The 24,020-nt window shown below is 39.6% G+C and overlaps 3 protein-coding genes across 4 annotated transcripts in view; 2 read left to right on the top strand and 1 right to left on the bottom strand.

Annotated features, from left to right (window-relative positions):
* Positions 1-24,020, top strand: part of LOC130077301 (uncharacterized) — a 235,097-nt gene that overhangs the window by 81,810 nt on the left and 129,267 nt on the right. The window lies entirely within an intron of this gene.
* LOC130077298 (uncharacterized) lies at positions 3,472-6,761 on the top strand. Its single transcript, XM_056242495.1, has 4 exons — positions 3,472-4,170; positions 4,306-4,461; positions 6,111-6,203; positions 6,316-6,761. The coding sequence occupies exons 1-4, from the start codon at positions 3,502-3,504 to the stop codon at positions 6,628-6,630; spliced, it is 1,233 nt and encodes a 410-aa protein (XP_056098470.1). The 5' UTR covers positions 3,472-3,501; the 3' UTR covers positions 6,631-6,761.
* Positions 20,202-22,063, bottom strand: LOC130077296 (gastrula zinc finger protein XlCGF57.1-like). Its single transcript, XM_056242491.1, has one exon. It carries the CDS (start codon positions 22,051-22,053, stop codon positions 20,530-20,532), a length of 1,524 nt encoding a protein of 507 aa, XP_056098466.1. The 5' UTR covers positions 22,054-22,063; the 3' UTR covers positions 20,202-20,529.

Below are 24,020 nucleotides of genomic sequence, written 5' to 3'. Positions count from 1 at the left end.
ATGAGCATGTTGACCCTGCAATTGACAGTGATCCTGTGAACTTGGAAAAAGAAATAGAACTTAAACTTGCTTTGGTCCTTTTAAAATTAGAAAACATCTATCTTGTATCTAACACAGCCATCGATGAACTGCTACAAGAGTTGAGCTATTTGATTGGCTCTGTATCGCTTCCTATCACACAGAAGACTTTGACTGAAATATTACAGGAACATAGTTGTGAGTTTGACCAATCAATCGTTGAAAAATTAGCTAACGCATTGTGTGAGTCTAATGCTATTAAAAAAGCATTAGGACACAAAGGGCCGCTTTCTACTGCGTGGAGAAGAAAGAGTTACTTCAAGAGACACTTTAATGTTGTTGAACCTGTAGAATTTGTACTTGATCGCAATGAGAAGAAAACTTTCCAGTACGTTTCTATTCTAAAGTCTTTGCAGCAAATTCTTGAATGCCAGAATGTATTGGATCAGGCTAGGAATTTGAAAGACACAGATGAACTGGAACAACCAACTAAACAAAGGGGTTCTGTGCAGGTTTACAAATCATTTTATGATGGTGCCCTTTTCAAAGAGAATGATTTTTTATGCCAGCAGAAAAGTATTTCATTGATATTATATGTTGATGAATTTGAAATTTGTAATCCGCTGGGTACGTCACGACGGAAGCATAAAATCTGTGGCATTTATTGGATTCTGGGCAATTTGCCACCATTGTATCACTCATCTTTGTCTTCCATCTATTTGGCTGCTTTAATCAAAAGTGATGATCTAAAGTCCTTTGGTTATGAAAAGGTGTTAAAGCCTTTGATTAATGATCTTGTCATTTTAGAACAGAGTGGTATTTTTGTGTCAAAGTTAGGCAGAACAGTAAAGGGGGCAGTTCAGTGTGTCATAGCTGACAACCTTGGGGCCCACAGTATTGCTGGATTCGTTGAAAATTTCACAGGGTCTTATGTGTGTAGATTTTGCACTGCGGAAAAAGTTCAAATTCAGACAACAGAAGTGAACAGTGGAAGTTTTTGTCTCAGGACCAAAGAAATTCATGAAGAACATCTAAGACAACTTCAGGACAATGGACTGGCAAACTATTATGGTGTAAAGAAACAATGTACTTTGTCGAAACACCTTTCATATTTTGACGTGACATCTGGGTTCCCACCGGACATTGTCCATGATCTTTTTGAAGGAATTGTACCTTTTGAGTTGTCGCTTTGTCTTAGTGTATTTATTAAAAAAAAATACTTCACCTTACTTGAACTGAATGCAGCAATAACATCTTTCGATTTTAAGGGGACGGACAAAACAAATAAACCTCATCCAATCCCTCTTCATTTTGGATCAAAAAAAACTGTTGGAGGGAATGCTCATGAGAACTGGAGTTTAATCCGATTTGTACCTTTGTTGATTGGTCAGAAAGTCCCCTGTGAAGAACCAGCTTGGCATGTTTTAACGGACTTGAAGGATATTGTTGATCTAGTTGTTTCTCCAATTCATACAGAGGAATCCATTGCTTATCTCAGTTTCAAGATTTCAGAGCACAGAATTCGGTTTCAAGAGGTTTTCCCTGACTTTGATCTCAAACCTAAACACCACTTCTTGGAACATTATCCACACCTGATTCGTCAATATGGACCGCTTGTTGCGTTATGGACTATGCGTTTTGAAGCGAAACACAGTTTTTTTAAGCGAGTTGCAAGAAATATAAAGAACTTCAGAAATGTGCTCCTTTCGCTTTCTGAGAGACATCAGTATCAGATGGCACATCACTTGTATACATGTTCTTTTCCCAGGCATCGACTAGAAGTGTCAGATGCTTCCACAGTTCACATTGATGTCCTTGACAAAGGGATCTCCAGTGGATTGAGAGACAAGTTTTTAAATGTGGACACCGTGCACCTAGCTAACAATGTGACACATAATGGTTTGAACTACAAAAGGGGGATGATCTTGATTCATGGATCTGTTGGAGGACTGCCAGACTTTTGTGAAATAATCCAAATGGTTACTATAGAACAAAGATTGATCTTCATTGTCAAGAGACTCAGTGGGTGGTATATTGAACACTACAGAGGTTATAAACTCGAAACATCATCCGTTAAGGAAGTGGACCTTATTGAGCCTCAGGAACTGCAAGATATATATCCCCTGGCTGATTACAGAGTTGGAGGAATGCGTCTTGTTACCCTTAAAAGATATGTCCATTTATAAATGGTAAGGCCTATGATTTTGTCCAGAGAAAAAAGACCCTGCTATTTTGATGATATTTTGAGTTAAGAGTTATAATTGTGATGTCAGTATCTAGTTGGCTATTTAAAGGGATAGTTCACCCTAAAATGAAAATTCTGTCAGTAATTATTCGCCCTCATGTTGTTCAAACCCTGTAAGACTTTCGTTCATCTTCGGAACACAAATGAAGATATTTCTGATTAAATCCGAGAGCTGGATCACTCCTCCATAGGCTTCTAAGGGATTGAAACTTGCCGGCCCAGAAACGTTATTAAAGACATTGTTAAAATAGTCCAAGTGACTACAGTGGCTCAATGTTAAGTTTATCAAGTGACGAGAATACTTTTTGTGTGCAAAAAAACAAACAAAAATAACGACTTTATTCAAGTATTCATTTCCTTCTCTCTTGGCCTCTAGATAGTCACGTAGTATAATTGCGTAGAGCTTCTGTGTTGTACGTCACACGTAGCCTCACTATTGGCCGACGCTGGTCATGTGTGTGATGAGTGTGACGTTCAACCAGAAGCTCTACGCTGTTACACTACGTGAACTCACTCGAGGCCCACAAAGAAGGAAATGAATACTTGAATAAAGTCGTTATTTTTGTTTGTTTTGTTCGCACAAATGTATTCTTGTCGCTTGAGAAACTTAAGATTGAGCCAACTTAAGATGAACAAACTTTAATGCCAAACCCACTAGCAGTAAATGTGACTGCAGGCATGTATGGTGAATTGAAATTGTTAAAGGGTTAGCTGCTGGAAAAATTGCAAAAAGATAAACATTCTGAATTTATGTTTAGTATGAATGTTCAGTATTCTGAATGTTTACATATTAAAAAGATGTAATGTCTTCCCATTTGGCACATACTAATTGAGTAACTTCTGTCTTGCAGATTGCCATGGCTGTATCAAAACCTGCAAGACTGAAGGTGGTTTTAGGGGAGAACAACATTGAAAAACTCAGCCTTCCTAGTGGCATACCGGAGTCACTTGAAGACCTTCACTGCTCAATTAAGACGACCTTTGGCATAAAGAGCAACATCAGACTTCAGTACATGGATCAAGATTTTGGCAGTGATTTCTTCAATCTGAATTCTACCACTGACCTTAAGGATTTGGGAACAGTCAAGGTCATTCTTCATCAAACCACTACAGATCTCAGTACCACTGAGGCTGTATTGTCTCATTCCACTTCATTTGACTTAGATGACACAGTTTCTATGGCTTCAAATGACACCGTTTCTATGGCATCAAATGACACATCAAGTGTCACACTAAAAATGTCATCCCCTGAATCTGTTTTTTCACGAAAAGAGCAGTGGCCAAAAGACTTTGCAATTCCTCAATTTTCCTTTGAGACTGAACTCCAGCTAGAGCATGGAAATGCTGAATACCTTACAAGCGGGAAACTGCTTACTCTCAGCTCTCGTACAAAGTCTGATATCCTAAATAGACTTGCAGAGGAAATTTTCAAATACAAGGCCTACCCAGAGGACACACACTTCTACATAGTCGCAGAGGCCTTGATCAAGAAGTACCCTTGTCTGAAAGAACCTGGCTCTTTCAGTGTATGGTCTGGTTGGAAACAGCGACTGAAGTATAAAATGGGAAATTACAGGACCCAACTCAAAATGCAGGGGTGTGTAGAGGTGTCTGTTAACTCGCTGAAAGCCAAAGCAGCGACAGATGGTTTCCCTGCAAAAAAAATGAAGAAGCCGAAACGTGCAGAAGCAAACTTTTACCCTTCCCTTCCTGTTGGACAGACTTGTGAGAGTCTTGAAAAAGAAAGACTTGAACTTTTAACAGAGGCTGAAAAAAGGAAAAATGAAAGGGTTGTCAAGGAGAAAATGGCTCTCACGTTTGCTTACAGACGGCAGGAGGTAGTGAACCAGGAGCCCAGTGTTAGGGATTTCAAGGCGAGGTGGCCTGCGCTTTTCAGACATTACGAGGTATTGAAAAAAGAAGTTAAAGTTCTAGTTTTACTGGCTAAATACATTATTTGAGTTGATATAATAAAATTTTGCTTGTGCAGTTTGACTGTTGTTGACACTTTTTTGTTTTTGTTTTTTTGTTTTTGATTTCAGATCAATGCAGAGTTCCATAGGCTTATGGCTGTTCCACTAGAAGACACGTTCCTTGCCCAGTTAGATGTGCACATGAGTCAACTAATTAGAGTAATCCGTTTAAAAGGAGGTGCAACCCGTGAGAAGACTGCAGAAATTCTTCAGATTTTGGATCAGGTACGTCTGTGTGTTTTACATTAATATCAACTACACAATCTTATTTTAGTCGCAGTATGTTTAACAGTAACATTTACTTGAAATTTGAAAGTGTCATAACTAGGGCTGTGTATCACCAACAATGTCGCGATACGATACGCATCACGATACTAAAGCCACGATACGATACGTATCACGATATGGATCAATTCGGAATTTAAATTTCTTTTGAGCTGAGTTTAGTAACAGTAATATCTGTTTATTGAATAACCAGTGTTATAACAGTTGTGATGACTGAAAAACAATTTAGTTTTTGTCATTAAAAAAACGAGTTAAATAAATTAAAAAAGCTTAGAATGGCTCTTCCTTCTGCTTTTAAAGTCTGCCTTAATAACTGAAATGACAATTATAGTGACACTGAAGGATGTCTACACTGCTCAATGACTAAACAAAACTTAAAGGAGAACTCCGTTGCAAAATGAACCTTTGGTCTAATTACACATTGTTACCTAGTCAACCGTTATCTGAGATTTGTTTTCATGATTATCGAATGTAAATAGTTTTATCTCTAAAAACAGTTTAGCCTATAAAGCTAGTATAACGCTAGTATATTGGGCATAGTGTAATGACAAATAAAAATCGCTTGTTAATACCACTAACAAGGCTGAAAATAGACCCACACTAACACGGTAGCATAATGAGGGTCCCTACCTTCAAACCGAAGCATTGAGAACTTTGTCAGTGTCCAGACAGTTTAATAAGAAGATATTTTAAACATACAGTCAACTTCGCGTATACAGGCAGAAGCCATCTTTGAAATACAGCCTTTACCAGTCGATCTACGAACGCCGATCCAAGCCTGCTGTTCGCGCTCACCTTATCACAACTTATAGCTCGTTCACATCTCACCAGCGCACTTGGATCGGCGTTCGTAGATCGACTGGTAAAGGCTGTATTTCAAAGATGGCTTCTGCCTGTATACGCGAAGTTGACTGTATGTTTAAAATATCTTCTTATTAAACTGTCTGGACACTGACAAAGTTCTCAATGCTTCGGTTTGAAGGTAGGGACCCTCATTATGCTACCATGTTAGTGTGGGTCTATTTTCAGCCTAGTTAGTGGTATTAACAAGCGATTTTTATTTGTCATTGATCTATGCCCAATATACTAGCGTTATACTAGCTTTATAGGCTAAACTGTTTTTAGAGATAAAACTATTTACATTCGATAATCATGAAAACAAATCTCAGATAACGGTTGACTAGGTAACAATGTGTAATTAGACCAAAGGTTCATTTTGCGCCGGAGTTCTCCTTTAAAACATTCCATAAAAGCAAAAACGGTAACAACTTAAATTTAACTTAGTTTTCTCAAACTCTTTTAAACACCTACAATTTGGTCTTAAGTGTTGGAATGTGCACCAAACAAAGTCATTTATTCTACGTTGAAATCATTTTAAATGAAGATTTTTTTTTTTTAAACGTAGACATCAGTGTTTATATCTGAATAATGATTTTTGTATACTTCTGTGATGTATATATTTTGGCCACTCATTAATACAAACTTTTATAGTTTTGTAAATGTTTATCTTTTCTTGTCCTTTGCGAAATCTGATTCTCTATTACAGATTACTCAGAATTTTAAAAATAATCACAATTGCTTTTTCACAGACTGAAAATATTCACACGAAAAGAGAGTGTGTCCTGAAGGCCCTCATCGTTTTCCTGGGGGAAAATCCTCAAGACCTTATCAAGGAGTACCTTGTGAGTTGAAATTCCGCATATTCTATTTCGATTTTGATTTTTCAGAAAGTTTAAATTTGGGTTTTGTAGTTATGAACGCAAAATGTATTTTGTTTAATGTACACTACTTTAGGAGAACCAGCGAGATGATTGTGAGGGTGAGCTGGAGCAGCTCACCATGGCGGTGTATGTTATTCGGAAGGAGGGGGGAGAACATCATGAACCACCGGCTGACATAGGTATCATCATTGAGGGTGTTAAAGTTTTGAATGAACTGCCGTCGTTCACATCAGCTTGTGCCTTGCTTCTCGGGATGATATACATCATCAATCTGGCTTACCCAAAACCACTTCGTTTGACATTCGAGGTATTCCAGAAAGTTCTCTTGCAGCTTGATCAGCACAAAATGTCACCAAAAGTTCAAAGTCTTTTCAGTAAACTACAGTGAACTTGCAGTAATGTTTGAATGTGCATATGCCTAGTCTGTGTTTGAAAAAATGTTTAATTTGTTTTCTTATGTTTGTAGACTATCCATTTGTTCATTCATATGTCTAGTTTGAATGTGTAGTTGGATGTTCGAATCTGTAGTTGATTGGTTCACTTCAAATTTAGGGCATTGCCTGTAAGCTTTTCTAAAGCACTTTTCTCATACACTTATATGGTTCTATTTTAAGAATATATTAAAGGGATAGTTCACCCAAAAATGGTTCAAGTTGTTCCAAACCTACATGAGTTTCTTTCTTCTGCTGAACACAAAAGAAGATGTGTTGAAGAATGTTGGTAACCAGACAGTTGACGGCACCCATTGACTTCCAGTATTTGTTTTTCCCTGCTATGGAAGTCAATGGGTGCCGTCAACTGTCTGGTTACCAACATTCTTCAACACATCTTCTTTTGTGTTCAGCAGAAGAAAGAAACTCATGCAGGTTTGGAACAACTTGGAACCATTTTTGGGTGAACTATCCCTTTAATAGTTTTTAGGTGGCTCATTTAAGGGCATAACCACTGTTTTTATATTTATTTTTATAAATGTATTCGTGGCTCAGTTTTGAGCAAGATGCAGTGCAAAGACCACTTTGCAAAAAGACTGTTAATGGAATGGATGTGAAGTGTGTCAGTAAATTAAATTTCATTGGCACAACAAATATGAACAGTTTGTAATGATTTCTCAAAGTTTGTAATATGGAAAATACTGATGGTGTATACAATGAATTAATGTTAATAAATATGTCTAAAGCAATTTGATTATTGTGTGATACTGTGATTGACCTAGTGAAATTAAGTTGAGAAAATATAATAATTTAAGTTGAGAAAACGTCATTTTTTTAGGTGTTACCAATTGAAGTAATTTTTTTAAGTTGAACCAACTGTAGGAAAAAGTAATACATTTAAGTTGGAATGCAGTGAAATTAAGTCAGACTAATGTAAATAACAGGATTGAATGAACTCAAATAATATAAGTGTCCTTGACCTAGTGAAATTAAGTTGATAAAACGTGATAATTTAAGTTGAGAAAACTAAAAAAATTTAGGTGTTACCAATTGAAGTAATTTTTTTAGGTTGATCCAACTGTTCACTTTTTACAGTGTATGTTTAAGTTATGCATTTCTGAAAACAAATTATGAAGCAGCTTTCCCCTTCTTTTTTTATTAAATCTGTTATTGAAGCTTTTAGTACATTTATGTTCCTTCACTTTCAAGACATATCATTTTAGTTCATTTTGACACAAATTACTGTTACAGGAAAATATCACCATACTTTATTTCTCCACATAATGCTGCCACAACTGAGCAGTAATAAAATTAAGATAAACAAAGTCTTAAAATGACTATTACAATAAACATTTGTTTTGAATCATAGTAAATTCCAGATAATTATACATATGAATTTGTAAATCAGACAGGTTGTATCACTGCACAACAACTTTGAGATATGGACACAGGGTCTGAGTGGGCAAAAGTTCTAATTTTGGGTATAATATGTAGTTATAATAATATTTGTTTACGTAATTAATTAATATTTGTTTTGCCACTATGTTAAACTGTTATTTTTTTGTATGAATCTAGGTGCACAGGATGCAGCAGCTGCACGAATACAAGATTTGGAAGCTGAAGTCAGAAAACTAGAAAGTGAGGTCATGCAGCTGAGAATGGGCCACTCTCTGTCCCAGTTTCAGAGATTCTGTGCTTCAGATGAAGACATACGTTTTTACACCAGGTTTCCATCTGAAGGGGTCTTCCAAGCATTCTGGAAGGCTATTGAGCCCTCAGCATCCTTGCTAGTCTACTGGTCTAAGGCCCAGAAGAAAGAACAGGCAACTGCAGCGGAAGCTTCTCACAGTCATCACCGCAGCTTGCCACTGATTGATGAATTTTTTTTGTACTGCTGTCGTGTTGCTGCAGGATTGAAGGAGAAAGTGTTGGCTGACATTTTCAAAGTAAGTGTCTCCACTGTTAGCCGCATCATCATAACTTGGGCTAGCTATCTTTACCTTGTCCTTGGATCATTGCCCATATGGATGAGCAGAGAGCAAGTGAATTCCACCATGCCAGACAAATTTAGGCAGTTTTGTCCAGAGGTAAGGGTCATCATTGACTGCACAGAGATAAGATGCCAGAATCCATCTTCACTCACGCTCCAGTCTGAGGTTTTCTCTTCATATAAAAACACCACTACCTTCAAGGGGTTGATCGGTATTGCTCCTTGCGGAGCAGTTACTTTTGTATCCAGCCTGTACACAGGTTCCATCTCCGATCAAGAGTTGACGAAACAGTCAGGGATTCTTGACTTGCTGGAGCCAGGTGATGCTTGTATGGCTGACAAAGGATTCACCATTGAGAAGATGCTGGCAGAACGGGGGGCCAAACTCATCATACCACCTTTTAAAACAGAAGCTCAGTTCAGCAAAGAAAATGCAGAGAGAACACAAGCGATAGCTCGTCTTCGAATTCTTGTTGAGAGAGCCATCAGAAGAGTGAAGGAGTTTCACATCTGGGACACCACTGTACCTTTAACCTTGTCTGGAACAGTTAACCAGCTGTGGACTAACTGCTGCTTGATGAGCAATTTTCAGTGGCCGCTTGATGTTAAAGGTCACAAAGGGGTATGTCCGTCATAGCCTTTTAATTTTAAAGGGATAGTTCACCCAAAAAATGAAAATTCTGTCAGTAATTACTCTCCCTCATATTGTTCAACCCCGTAAAAGTTATTAAAGACATCGTCAAAATAGTCCAAGTGACTACAGTGGCTCAATCTTAGTTTATCAAGCGACGAGAAATACTTTTTTTGTGCTAAAACAAACAAAAATAACGACTTTATTTCAACTATTAATTTCCTTCAGTTCACTAGTGTAATTTTTGTTTGTTTTTGCACACAAAAAGTAATCAAAAATATCTTTATCAGTGTTCCCAAGATGAACAAAGGTCTTACGGGGTTGGAACAACATGAGGGTGAGTAATTACTGACAGAATTTTCATTTTTGGGTGAACTATCCCTTTAAAAAGTGACTTATGTATTAAAATGTATGTACACCTCTTGTATTATATTTTTCCCAAGATTATATTTTTTCACATTGTAATAGGCAATTATTATCAGCTATGCATTGTTGGACAATTAAAGTAACAATTGTAATTTCATAAAACATTTATTGAAAATCATATCTCCATGTTAAAATATACATCTTGTACAAATACAAAATCTTGAAATCGTTAGAATTACACTATAAATAAAAATTATATACACAATTCCAGACTATCTTTTTTTTTACAGTATTAACAATTTATACAGTGCAATTAGACCTATTAGATACCACCCTTAAGATATTCATTTATATACCATAAGTAAAAATTATATACACCGTTCCAGACTACCTTATTATTTTTTACAGTATTAATGTATACAGTGCAATTAGGCCTATTAGATACCACCCTTAAGATATTCATTTATACACCATAAATTAAAATTATATACACAATTCCAGACTACCTTTTTTTTTTTTTTACAGTATTAACAATTTATACAGTGCAATTAGGCCTATTAGATACCACCCTTAAGATATTCATTTATGTAAGTACAAAAGTAGTAAATATCCAGATTTTCTCTCATCTGAGCTATCATGACACTGTCTCTCCACACTCTTTCAACTGTCATGTCCTCTTCAGTGTCAGTGATGAAGTCACACCAACTGAGTCCAGTTACAGCCAGCTGACCTTGAACCTGCCAGTAATATTTATGCGATTTTTTCAGGGTTGCCTGTCCATTCACAATTTTAATATGCCCAGCCTCAGAAACTGTAGGAATATCTGGGCATTTCACCTCAGCAAGCCCAAAACAGGGATCTGCATTAGGGTCATAAACTTTGGCATCAGGACTGGCACCAAGGTAGGACGCATCTGGGTGCACAACAAAACCACAAGGTGAGACATTCACATTGAACAGTTCAGAATAACGTTCCAGAACCTCAGGTTTTATAAATGCTGTTATACCATGGTCTGTTTGGATACTCGATTCTGATTGGCTGGAGGTGTGTAGTAAAATGTGCAGTTTAATGCACAGCTAGTTCCAGTCAGTTTAATCCTTGTTCTATATTAATGCGCTTCTTTCATTAAAACAGAGATAGGAGATTGTGCTGCGTGCACACCAAATTTAATTAATAAAGTCTCTCTCAATAATTCAAATAAATGTAATCTCGGGTGATTCTTTGCCTCCATGTTGTGCATTAAAATAGTTTATTTACAGCTGGCCGTGGATTAGTTCTTATGTAATGTAAGATATAAGATTTTATTTAATGAAGTTTCTTTGTTACCTGTGTATGCTCTGTAGAGTGTAGATTTGCATACACTTCTGGAAGACATCCTTGGCTTTTTAACCGCCAACTGATCTGTTGTCTCTGCAGAAATTCCCTGAACCCCCCCCCCCCCCTATATTTTTAATTAACTGTCATTAATTTGCTATACTTATGTATAGCTAGTTGTAATGTTACCTGTTTTCTTGGTCTATGACTCTATGCCATGTTTGCAGAGTGTCTGTGCATGCCGTAGTTGGTGGTACTGTCTGCATCTGCATCATGTTGAAGTGGGCAGTTTGGAAAAGCAAGGCAACAAGATGATTGCATAAAGCTTTTCCTGCAGTACACGAGCATGACGAGCTAGTGAACTCAACAGGCACTGTGTCAGCATTCAAAGTGATCTAAAGTAAAAGACAAAAGCCAATATCAGTGTATTTTAATTTAGTTTTATACTAGACTATAGAACATTCATGAGAACATCATGAAAAAAGAACAGATTTTAAGGGATAAATCCCCTCAAAATTGAAAATTGCAACCGCAGTAAGAAAATAAACGATTAAAAACTTCCCCTTACACTGCAAGCCTAATAGTTTCAATATGGGACTGCATCACTTTTGATAAGTGCAAGTAGGGGTCATGTTAGGTGTAGAAATTCTGAACTTCTAGTGTAAGGGGTTAGTTTTTATCATAACAGATCCCCCCGGTTCCACAGACAAGACAGAATAAATTTTACAGTCTCAGACTAAAATGCATGTATAAATGTAAATATATATATATATGTAAATATATATATATATATATAAACTACTTAAATGTTCTAATTGAACTAAATCCTGGCTAAACCCTGTCTGTGAAACCAAGCCTTCATTTCTTCTCAAACCTGCAGAGAATGTGGCTCCTCACGCTTCCTCATCGACCTATAACACCTACACCTCACGATAACCTCCCTGTTTCTCACACTCGACACTGAATATTGCATGAAAAAATGAACAATCACATTAATATTATTTTAATGACACATTTTCTTACTATTTTTATCTATTTAACTAGTTACTCCTCAGTCTACAATGTAAATAAAGGTAAGTTTAGAAATACCACGTTAGCAAAAACAATGCTAATGTGTTCGTTACTTACCTTCGCAATTAAAGATGTAATTTTCGTGGAAGAACTTGTACCCTTTGTTGAGTTTTGAGTGCGGAACGATTGAATGAAGCTCCACAAGTCGAAAAACATCCGCTGATGTAATTGCCGGTAGATTCTTCAGGGAAGTTGTGAAGAGTAACGTTAGCGCTCCTGACTCCATTTCACCGGAAGTCGCTTTACACAACAAACGCTGAACCGGATGTGCGCTCTAACTTCCGTGAAAAAGGCCACAGACGAAAATGAGCACTTTTAACGGCATGGGTTACGCATTTGAACCTGTGAGGGACAGTCCAGTAGTTTCTGACTACCACCACCACATCAGTTTCAGGCTCCACATACAGCACAGGATCGTTTGGGGCGAAGTGACTGGTGTGGGTGTGTGAGCTGCCGGAGCATGGACACTGCACCGGAGTCAATCTGTTGCAGAGAACAGTCTCTGTTACAAAAAATGCACTTGAATAAATACCAAAAAGGGAGTCTATCTTAAATGACTTCTTGAACGCAATGGCCAATCAGAAGCAACACATATAACTGTGATTGGCTACATCACTCAATGCGATGTTATAGCGTTGTTATGAATAAAATGTTATGAATAGAAACTCTGGCCTGTAAATCGTTTCTATTTTGTTTTAGTTGTTCTTGTTGCTTTTCTGCAACAGATGAATAAAAATCTATTAGTTTTTATGTTTTATTCATAGATATTTCTAGTTCGCGGGAGTCCCGCGAATCGTTTTATTTATAACCCACACACACCGAGTGAGTGCATACCGCCCGCGCTCGGAGTCTCGGCCATCAGATCTAGTGCCGCGCAGCACTCTATTGCGTTGGGAGTGCACGTCGGATAGTGTCGGAAATATCGCTCGGGCTCGGGCAGAATAAGCTCTAGTTCACTCTTCCTACGCTAAGGAACCGAGAGTTGTCATCCAGTCTCTTTGCTAGAGAGAGAGAGACGAGAAAAACAAACAGCATGCAAATGGAAATGATCGCGCCGGAAAAATTATCGAGCTAATTTTTTTTTTGTCGTGCGATTAATTTATTTATTGACTATCGCGACAGGCCTACTAAATAGTCTCACTAAAAAATGCTCACTACAGACTCGAAATCCAGGGGCTGTCGGAAACGAAACGAGCGGTTTGTGTGAGAAAACGAACAGTATTTATATCGTTTTTACCTCTTGTAATCACAGTCACGTGCAAGTACTCTGAGAGCGCGGGCGCTTCCGTCTGCGCAAGTGCCGGCAAGCGCCGGAAAGCCCCGGAAGTGATCTCTCGCGCGTGTACGTCACTCATTGTTTACACAGAGATTTCGGAAGTTTTACCTTTCACTGTGAAGATCTAAACATATTTAGATATACAGGAAATCGCAATGGAAGACGATTTTGGTATATCAACAGACAACGTTCCGGGGCTTTCCGGCGCTTGCCGGCGCTTGCGCAGACGGAAGCGCCTGCGCTCTCAGAGTACTTGGACGTGACTGTGATTACAAGAGGTAAAAACGATATAAATACTGTTCGTTTTCTCACACAAACCGCTCGTTTCGTTTCCGACAGCCCCTGGATTTCGAGTCTGTAGTGAGCATTTTTTAGTGAGACTATTTAGTAGGCCTGTCGCGATAGTCAATAAATAAATTAATCGCACGACAAAAAAAAAATTAGCTCGATAATTTTTCGTTTTCTCACACAAACCGCTCGTTTCGTGTCTTAGGCCATCAATGTGTACTTACATTTACGAGTCATTAAATCATGTTTAATTTGGACTTCTCTGTGCATGCTCTTTGAGGTGGACCCCATAAACCTGCATTATATGACTGACAGACAAGAACGGTTTGACCTAAAAATATCAAAATTGAAAATACTGCGGAAACAAAGACACCTACATCTTGGATGCCCTTGAGGTAAGCTAAAACATATCAAAAATTAATTTCAAAGTGAACTATCCCTTTAATTTTGTATTAATGCAAAACGCATTGCAACAGCAAGCAGACATAGGCACAGCGGCTTAGCGCGCCTATTGGCTGGCCTGTGGCAATTGCAGCAGCCTATCAAGAGAGGCCATTCAGTGACAGTCCAATGAGGGCGCTTCGCGCCCATTGCGTCACGCTCCCGCCGTAACGGGCGTGGCCTAGCCTTATAAATACGGCTCGATGGGCTGATATACTCTGGTTTTCATCGCTGAAGCGAACCAGCGTACTGCATGCACGGCAAGATACGCAGTACTCGTTCCCTCTCTAGAGAGAACCGAGGTTACGTTAGTAACCGAGTACGTTCTCTTACGAGAGGTTCTCTCGTACTGCGTAATATCTTACACTAGGGGAACACAATGCAAAATGCCGTGCGTGCTGGGATCCGACACCAAAGTCCGAAGGGCATGTGCCCGGGGCTCATATAGTGCACAATCACCAGGGACTCACACAGAGTCCGAGAAGAGAGGCTGGAAGCATCATTCTCAATGACATTTAGCATCCTAAGGGAGCTAGTCACTTAAGTGTTCCACACAGCCAGGGTGAAGCACTCAGCCTGAACGGTGCAAACAATCACAGGTTTAGTTGCCCATGTTACCTTTAGTCGGCCGCGAGCCGTGCTCAAGCGGATGCAGCATTCTGAGCCGAAGTTCGGGGCAGATAATACTTATTTAACCGACAACAGCTTGGCCTGTAAGGCGGGAACTTCCAGGTTATAGAACCTGATAAATGTAGACGGGGAGGCCCAGCCTGCCGCCATACAGATATCTTGAAGTGTAACTCCGCTAGACCAAGCCCACGATGAGGCCATACCCCTCGTGGAATGCCCTTTAACGCCTATAGGGCACTCGAGGCCCAATGACGCGTATGCCAGCGCTATAGCATCGACTATCCATCTGGATAGGCTTTGTTTCGAAGCGGCTAGTCCCTTAGAACGCCCGCTGAACGAAACGAAAAGCTGCTCAGTCTGTCTGAAAACTGACGAGCGAGACACATAAGCTCTTAATGCCCTGAATGGGCAAAGGAAGCTCACGTCCCTTTCCTCGCTACAGACCGGCAGAGCGGATAGGGAGATAACCTGGGCTCTGAACGGTGTATTGAGAGACTTGGGAACATATCCATGTCTTGGTTTGAGTATGACTTTTGAGTCATTTGGCCCAAATTCCAGACATGTCGCGCTCACAGAGAGCGCTTGCAGATCCCCTACGCGCTTCACTGAAGCGAGAGCCATGAGAAACGCTGTTTTGAACGACAGGTGTTTCATATCCGACGAGCGGATTGGCTCGAATGGGGCACCTTTCATGGCTTCCAGAACCGTGGAAAGGTCCCATATGGGGACTGAGGGGGGTCTGGGAGGATTCAGCCTCTTAGCTCCCCTGAGAAAGCGGATGACCAGATCATTTCTTCCCAGTGACCGGCCGGTCGTAGGTTCTGTGAACGCCGCTATAGCCGCCACATATACTTTGAGCGTGGATGGGGTTCTGCCCTTATCCAGTAGCTCTTGAAGGAAGGAGAGAACTTCCTTAATCCCGCAGTCAGGAGGTGAAAAGCCGTGTGCTTTGCACCATCCAGAGAACACCGACCATTTTGAGGCATAGAGCCGCCTGGTAGACGGTGCTCTAGCCTGTGTGATCGTGTTCAGCACTCCCTCGGGGAGGTTTGCGGGTACCCGTTGATGGCCCATGCGTGCAGGGACCATTGCTCCGGGTAGGGATGCCAGATTGAACCCCTGGCTTGAGAGAGGAGGTCCTTCCTCATCGGTATACGCCATGGGGCAGTGCTCGTCAGCTGCATCAGGACCGGAAACCATGCTTGGTTCGTCCAGAGTGGCGCCACGAGGAGCACTGAGCATCCATTTTCCCTTATCCGATCCAGCACTTGAGGCAGGAGCGAGACGGGGGGAAAAGCATAGAGGGGGCAACGGGGCCAGACGTGGGCCAGCGCATCCCTGCTCTTGGAGAAAAACTTCGGGCAATGAGCGTTCTCTTGAGACGCAAACAGGTCTACCTGCGCTCTGCCGAATGTCTCCCATAGCAGAATGACCGTCTGCGGGTGCAGAGACCATTCTCCTGCTGGAACATTGTTCCTGGACAATCTGTCCGGACCCAGGTTCAGGTGGCCGGGCACATGTGCTGCTCTCAGTGAGCGCAAATTGTGTTGGGCCCACACCAGGAGGCGTTCCGTTAGCCTGTAAAGGTTTTGGGACCTGACGCCGCCCTGGCGATTTATGTAGGCCACCACTGACATGTTGTCCGAGCGGACTAAGACGTGATGGCCTTTTATTCGGGGACAGAAGCGCCTCAGCGCGAGATCGACTGCCATCATTTCCAGGCAGTTTATGTGTAGGAGCTTCTCCCGTTCTGACCACTGGCCAAAGAACGGTCTGCCCTCGAGCAGCGCTCCCCATCCCGAGGTGGAGGCGTCCGTGGACACCACCTGCACACTCGAGGAAGTCCCCAGGTTTACACCTGACTGGTACCAGTCGTTCGCTTCCCAAGGCTTCAGGGCTGCGACGCATTCCTGATTGACCCTGAGGCGAAAATGACCGGAGGCCCAAGCTCGAGGCTGTACTCTCGCTTTCAGCCACCACTGCAGTGGGCGCATGCGGAGCAGACCCAGCTGGAGTGTTGATGACGCTGAGGCCATGAGGCCCAGCATCCTCTGAAATCTCCTGAGCGGGACTATGGTGCCGCAGCGGAAGTATTTCGCGAAGCGCTGAATGTTCAGCCTGCGCTCTGGCGATAGTCGCGCTGTCATAGACAGCGAGTTCTGTTCTGTGCCCAGAAAGGAAATCTCCTGGCTGGGAGACAGCGAACTCTTCGCCCAGTTGACTGTGAGACCAAGATTCTCGAGGTGTTTGAGTAGCATGGTCCTGTGTTCTATGAGCTCTGGTCGGGACCGAGCTAGAATCAGCCAATCGTCCAAATAGTTCAAGACTCGCATTCCCTGAAGTCTCAGAGGCGCGAGCGCCACGTCCATGCACCTCGTAAATGTACGGGGTGCAAGGGACAGGCCGAACGGTAGGACTGTGTACTGATATGCCTGGCCCGCGAAGGCGAATCTCAAAAATCGCCTGTGACGTGACGCTATTTGAATCTGGAAATAAGCGTCCTTCAGATCTATTGACACAAACCAGTCCCCCTGGCAAATCTACGCGAGGATTTTGCTGGTTGTGAGCATTCTGAACCGGCGTTTCATAAGCGCTTTGTTCAGATGCCTTAGATCCAAAATGGGTCTGAGACCCCCGTCTTTCTTTGGGACCAGGAAATTTTAGCTTATTTTAGCTTAGTTGTATTATCATTTCAATCTATGAAACATTACTGAAATAATATTAAACTGCTGTTAGAACAGAAATCATCTCCCAATGATGCATTGAGCATTGAGGTACATTTAGACATCAAGACTCAACAATGGTGACAATCAACATTTCTTTTATTTAGATAAACATAAACACTGAATATCTCAAAACAAGCTACTAAAAAGTCAAACAACAGCAAAAAAAAAGAGTAAATAAGTAAGATTTGGAATTGAAGACAATAGGACAACTGCATAATTTATTCATGCTGCAATGCATGCTTGGAGTTTTGATCTATGTTGGCACCCAGCATGCATTGCAGCATGAATCTTTTCTTTGATTGGTTGAATGGCAACTGGTAACATGTAAACATTCATACATAGCCTGACTCCCAGAAAGAAGATCAGAGACCGTCACTGGAATCTCTGTTCAATTGAATCAGTAACTGACACCATCATGTTCACCTTCACATTGTATCAGTGCGATCCAATGTGATTCACCTTAGTTTATCATGTGATGTCATGTCAGGCCATAGAATCAGTGGATCTAAAACACAATCTTGAATTTGTATTCCACAAACAACCATTAAAAAAACATGTGAGGCTTCTCCTTTATATGAATGTAAGCTTGCGCTAAATCGGCTCAATGGAGGCATCCGACCAGCACGGAAGGTCTTAACGTGTTACTGTCCTTTTCTCAAGGCAAAGTATTTTTTGATTAAATGCAATACATTTGAATATGTATTCTCTCGTTATTTTATCTGACTCCATAAATGAAAAGGTTTTTAATGATATACTGAATGTGGATCATTAATTATGAGCGAATGTTTGACTATTCCGTTTAACTCTTCAATGAAAATAATGTCAACGTCAGTTATAATAATCAAACGTAACAATTTATTATGCCGGTGTTGAGGAAATTTTAATATTGACTGATTAATAATGAACATTGCACTGAAATATCGTATGGTCTCTTTAACTGTATTCCTGAATTACGAGAACAGAGAGCCTGGTTTTTCCCTTATCATGTTTATTAAGCTGGAAGGTTTGTGTGAGACAGGAGGTGATTGGGCAGTGACCTCTGACTTCAGAGGTGAGGTGAGGAGACCCCCCCCCCCCCCCCCCCCCCCCCGGTCTTGGAGGTAGTCATAAAGTCACTCGAAACCCCTGTTCTGGGTCTCACTTAAAACCTGCAGCTGGTCTGTAAGGATGGGTGGGAACTATTCTTGCAAGAATAAATACTTCTCTTTTTATTAATTTGACTCTGAGTGTCTCTTACGCAGTGATGATGTTTAACAGAATTATTGCCTCAACACCGGGGAAATGTATCATGCCAATTTCATAATCAATTCAAAGATAATCAATACAAAACATCAAATACTCTGGAATAGAGAAGATGCAAACCCAACATACAACATGAAGCTCTCACTCTCAGCCTCACGGGCCAATCTGAAATACAGAAAAGGGCCCCGAACTTCCTGCTGCATTTCATTAGACAAACCTTTCACATGGAAACATGTACTAACAAAAGAAATTTGCATTCAGAGGTTGCACCTTTTGGGGTTTGCGATGGATTTTCACGATTAATGCCGTTCCAAATTATAAGACATCCTTTTCAGGACATCAATATAATCCCGCGGTAACTAAAAAAGAGCCTATCCTTTAGTCGTGTCCTCAAGAGTTAGGTGATCAGTCTATATAAATTCGTATTCTATTATAGAAATAATAGATTTCCCCTTTATATTATAAGTCTACCTTTTGTGGTACTCTTCAACCGTGTTCGCACTATAACAATTTGTCGTACATATATCACTATATATGTTTACATGTTATATGCTGCCTCTTTGGCTAGGCTGTTTGATCAATCAAATTTAACAGTGAATTATTATTATCTCAAAAGAATGCTCACCCCTTGATGTTGGTTCTCCCCAGAAAGGATCTTCCTGATCCAGTTGAAGGAATGTGACTAGCACTCAATGATCCAAGGTCCAGTCAGATGATTATAATAAATGTAACAAAATGTATTAAAATAATCAAATGAAAAAGGAATTCTTGTTACAGATCATAAACGAGTACTAACTAACAGATAGATACTAGCTAGGCTTGAAGCTTCTTGCCTCTGACAAATGCTGGCGTGTCAGAGGGTTGGTTGCAAGGACGAGCAATGAGTCTGTCTGATCCTTCTTCTTTTATAGCAAGGTTTCATCGGTACTCCAGCAGCTAACAGCAAAATATGTCAGTAGATAACAGCAAGCACTTAAGCTAACAGCAAACACTTCGGTAGCTAACAGCAAAAATATTTCAGTAGATAACAGCAGGATACGTTTAGCTAGCGACAGCATACCATAATTCTAAGTATATAGGGTGTGCTTATCTTTGGGCAAACCTTCTTATCATAAACAGTGGTCTTGGTTCTTGGAAGCTGTAACAGGCAGGGCGGGGGTTTACATCCTGTCCCTGACAACAGTAGCATGTCTTTAGAAAGAGTGGTTGCGGTTAAAGTTTTTCCCTTAAGCAAGTCATCCACAGTTCACAATCATTTCTTTTATTCATTAGTATATTTCAAATGTCTACATCCCTTAATCGCCCAGATATTTCTCTTACTCTGGTCATCCTATTTGTAGTTTTCTTATTATGACCTTTTCTGGTCTTCTTTTGAGATTGAGCATCAGAGGAAGCGAGTGAAATGTCACCCACATGTGCCGTTTCGATCACAGGTTGTGTGACCATTTGCTTGAGAGACCACCTTCCTTTGTAAGTCAGTTATTCATAAACTCTTAAAAACCTTATTACCTTTTGTTTTACTTATTTGGAAATGAGACATTGTACCAGTCGCACTGTGACATTTTAAATGATACCAAACATGAAAGATACTCTGTGGTAATCATTCACATTAAACTATACATTTTCTTGGGTGATTTACATGTGGTTTCAGCATGTGAGAGGGGGAGTGAGGAAGAGGGGGAGAGATGTGTTCTGAGGTGACACTTTGTCTCACAAATGGTGAGTTTAAATGCTAATTTCCAGAGAGGTCCTTTTGTTCTCTCAGGGTCTGGTCGCACTTCAAGCATTTCCTAATTTCTCAATTCTTACATGAACTTTTATGTGGTTCTTCTGGGGTAATGCAAAAAGTACTGTCTTTGTCCAGAATGACAATGTGAGGTCTTATATGTGTGGCTTGTCTCTATTATGTTTTTTCCTGTGAATATTAAGGCGTCCTTTTCGTGTGAAACCTTTCCCACACTGATCACACGTGTGTGGTTTCTCTCCAGTGTGGATCATCTTGTGTTCTTTCAGATTTCCTGAAAAACTGAATCTCTTGTCACAATGTGAACACTTGTAAGGTTTATCTCCAGTGTGAATTCTCTGGTGCAGTTTCACTGCATGATCTGTAATAAAGGTCTTCCCACAATCAAAGCACACATGATTCTTCACACCACTGTGTATTTTCTGATGATATTTTAAAGCACTCGGTTGACTAAAACTCTTTCCACACAAAGAACACATGTGAGGCTTCTCTGTGTGAACTTTCAAGTGGTTCTTCAGGGAAAATGATGAAAAATATGTTTTTCCGCACTGATCACAGTAAAATGGTCTTTCTCCAGAATGAGAAAACAGATGTGATTTAAAATTGATGGCGTGTGTGAAACTCTTCCCACACTGATCACATGTGTACAGCTTCTCTCCAGTGTGGATTCTCATGTGATACTCAAGGTTTCTTTTGTGTATGTAACTCTTCCCACACTGATCACATGTGTGTGGTTTCTCTCCAGTGTGGATTTTAATGTGATCTTTAAGGTATCTTTTTTGTGTGAAACTCTTCCCACACTGATCACATGTGTACAGCTTCTCTCCAGTGTGGATTCTCATGTGATACTCAAGGTTGTTTGTGTGTATGTAACTCTTCCCACATTGATCACATGTGTGTGGTTTCTCTCCAGTGTGGATTTTAATGTGATCATTAAGTTGCTGTTTTCGTGTGAAACTCTTCTCACACTGATCACATGTGTGTGGCTTCTCTCCAGTGTGGATTTTAATGTGATCATTAAGTTTTCCTTTTTGTGTGAAACTTTTCCCGCACTGATGACATGTGTGCCTCTCTCCAGTGTGGATCTTCGTGTGTTTATTAAGGTTTCCTTTTCGTGCGAAACTCTTCCCACACTGATCACATGTGTACGGCTTCTCTCCAGTGTGGATTTTAATGTGATCATTAAGTTTTCCTTTTTGTGTGAAACTCTTCCCACACTTATCACATGTGTGCAGCCTCTCTCCAGTGTGGCTTTTCTTGTGATCATTAAGGGTTTGTTTGTATGTGTAATTCTTCCCACACTTATCACATGTGTGCAGCCTCTCTCCAGTGTGGCTTTTCTTGTGATCATTAAGTTTTCCTTTTCGTGTGAAACTCTTCCCACACTGATCACATGTGTGCGGCTTCTCTCCAGTGTGGATTTTAATGTGATCATTAAGGGTCTCTTTTCGTGTGAAACTCTTCCCACACTGATTACATGTGTATGGCTTCTCTCCAGTGTGGATCTTCGTGTGAATTTGAAGACTTTTGTTGTTTGGGAATCTCTTTCCACAATGTAGGCAAGAAGTTTTGGCTCTCCTCAAAGATTTTTCTCCAGTTTTGACATGATATTGTTTCTCCTCTCCTTTGCTCAGTTTTTCAATCTCCTTGTTCTGTTCCATTAAGTCTGAAATAATAATAAAAAAGTTTGACATGTATATTGTTGTGGTTTAGTTCTTTCTCTTCAGTTTATTAATCAGACAAAGCCGAGTGCCCTTCTGCAGAACGACGCCTCCAGAAAAAGTGTCCAGCTAACATATATACACACTTCCTTGTACCAAATATGGTAATCCATTCTATAGATTATTTTGAGAAATAGTTTGTACCATGTAACTTTACTGAAATAGCATTCTCTGTTGCATAAGCCTTCCTTTAAGCCCCCAAAAGTCGGACCAAAGTCACTCACAGAGGAAATGATAGTATACAAATATATAGCTAAATTACTTCTTATCTGAATAATAAAATCTTCAACAACATCCGTAAAAAATAATAATTAGGAAGTGAAGACTAACATAACACCAGAACACAACTACAATACAATGGTACGATGAATTTTGAATATCAAAATGAAATCAATTATATGTCATTGGAACTTTCCATGAATTGGGCACATTGATTTTCAAGTTCTTATTTAAAAAAATAAATTATTGGCACAAATCCCCTGTTTCCAACACAATCTCTCAGATTTAGTTTTAACAAAAAAGCTTTTACACAAACTGTAGTTTTTTTTATTTTAAATGCATTTATCAAACCTGTTACCAAAATTTCAGAAAAATAACTTCTGGTTACTTTTAACTTGTAAATTGAAACAATAGAAAAACATTTATCAGTTAAATTAGGTTTTGCTTTATTTACACATTCAAAACTTTAGTAACACAGTTGCAAAAATTCAGATATAAAATAAATGTAAATAAAATAGCTCCGATAATATTTAGAAAAAACACTTTTCACTGATCTTTTTTTTTTTTTTTTTTTTGACAAAAGATTGCATGGAAATTTTCAGTTTCAGGCTCTAGATTTTACCCAGTTCAGGTTATCACGCTTGGAAGAGCCAGGTTTTTTAAATATAACTCTGATTGTATTCGTCTGAAAGAGGAATGTCATGTACACCTAGGATGGCTTCAGGGTGAGTAAATCATGGACTAATTTTAATTTGTGGATGAACTATCCCCTAATCATTAATGATGGATCAAGAATTAACACTAACCTCTTTGTTCTTTTGTATCTTCATCTTCCATCTTGCAGGGCTCTGGATCACTCATGTTGTCAATGTTCAACTGTCTTCTTCACTTGATGGGAACATTCCAGCATTTATAGGTGAACTGCATGTGGGAGGAGCTTCACTGTTGAACTGCATGTGGGAGGAGCTTCACTGTTGAATTGCTGTGGGAGGAGCTTCAAGTTCTGTGGTAGAAACAGCAGATCTGCTAATATTTTTAAAACTGCATTACATTTTTTGTTTATATTTTCATAGATGAAATGATAGTTACAAATTCATTATATTTTTATTTTGTTTGTTGGTCGATTTAATATAAACTTTTCTTATACTTTTGTGTCATATGAACAAATATTTAATTTCCAATTATAAAAATGATGTAATAAAACAGAATAATATAAAAATTAAACCGAAGCATAAACAAATTCAGTTTTGCATGAAACAGTTGATCACAAACTATAATGAAAAAAAAAGCTGTTAAGAGATTTATATCATGTAGATTTCAAAAATGGTAATTTGTTTCACTGTTAACAGTGGCACTCCTGAAACAAGCTAGAGGACCATCAGCACAGATCTCACTTTAGTGTTTGAGTTAGAAACATTACTTTGAGTCAAGAAAACTGCTGAAAGTGTATAAAACTGCTCTATAATTTTATTGTTTCTTACAATTTGAGATGAATAAAACACCAGCAATACATCAGAGCAAATACAAATCACACTCGTCTTTATACATTTTTTCTGCTTCCTTTCTGTGTTTGAGACCATAAAAAAACAGTGTATGTATGTCAATGGGCCTGTTAACACCTGATCACTTTGTGCTTTTTCTTTGAACGGATAGCTATCCGATTGTGTAAAGACCAGGTGTAAAGGCCC

Source organism: Rhinichthys klamathensis, unplaced genomic scaffold, assembly GCF_029890125.1.
Source record: "Rhinichthys klamathensis goyatoka isolate OS25496 unplaced genomic scaffold, OSU_Roscu_1.1 h1tg000727l_1, whole genome shotgun sequence".
In the NCBI taxonomy this organism is placed as follows: Eukaryota; Metazoa; Chordata; class Actinopteri; order Cypriniformes; family Leuciscidae; genus Rhinichthys; species Rhinichthys klamathensis.
Note: the sequence above shows the minus strand (reverse complement) of the source record. Positions and strands in the feature narration are given on the sequence as shown.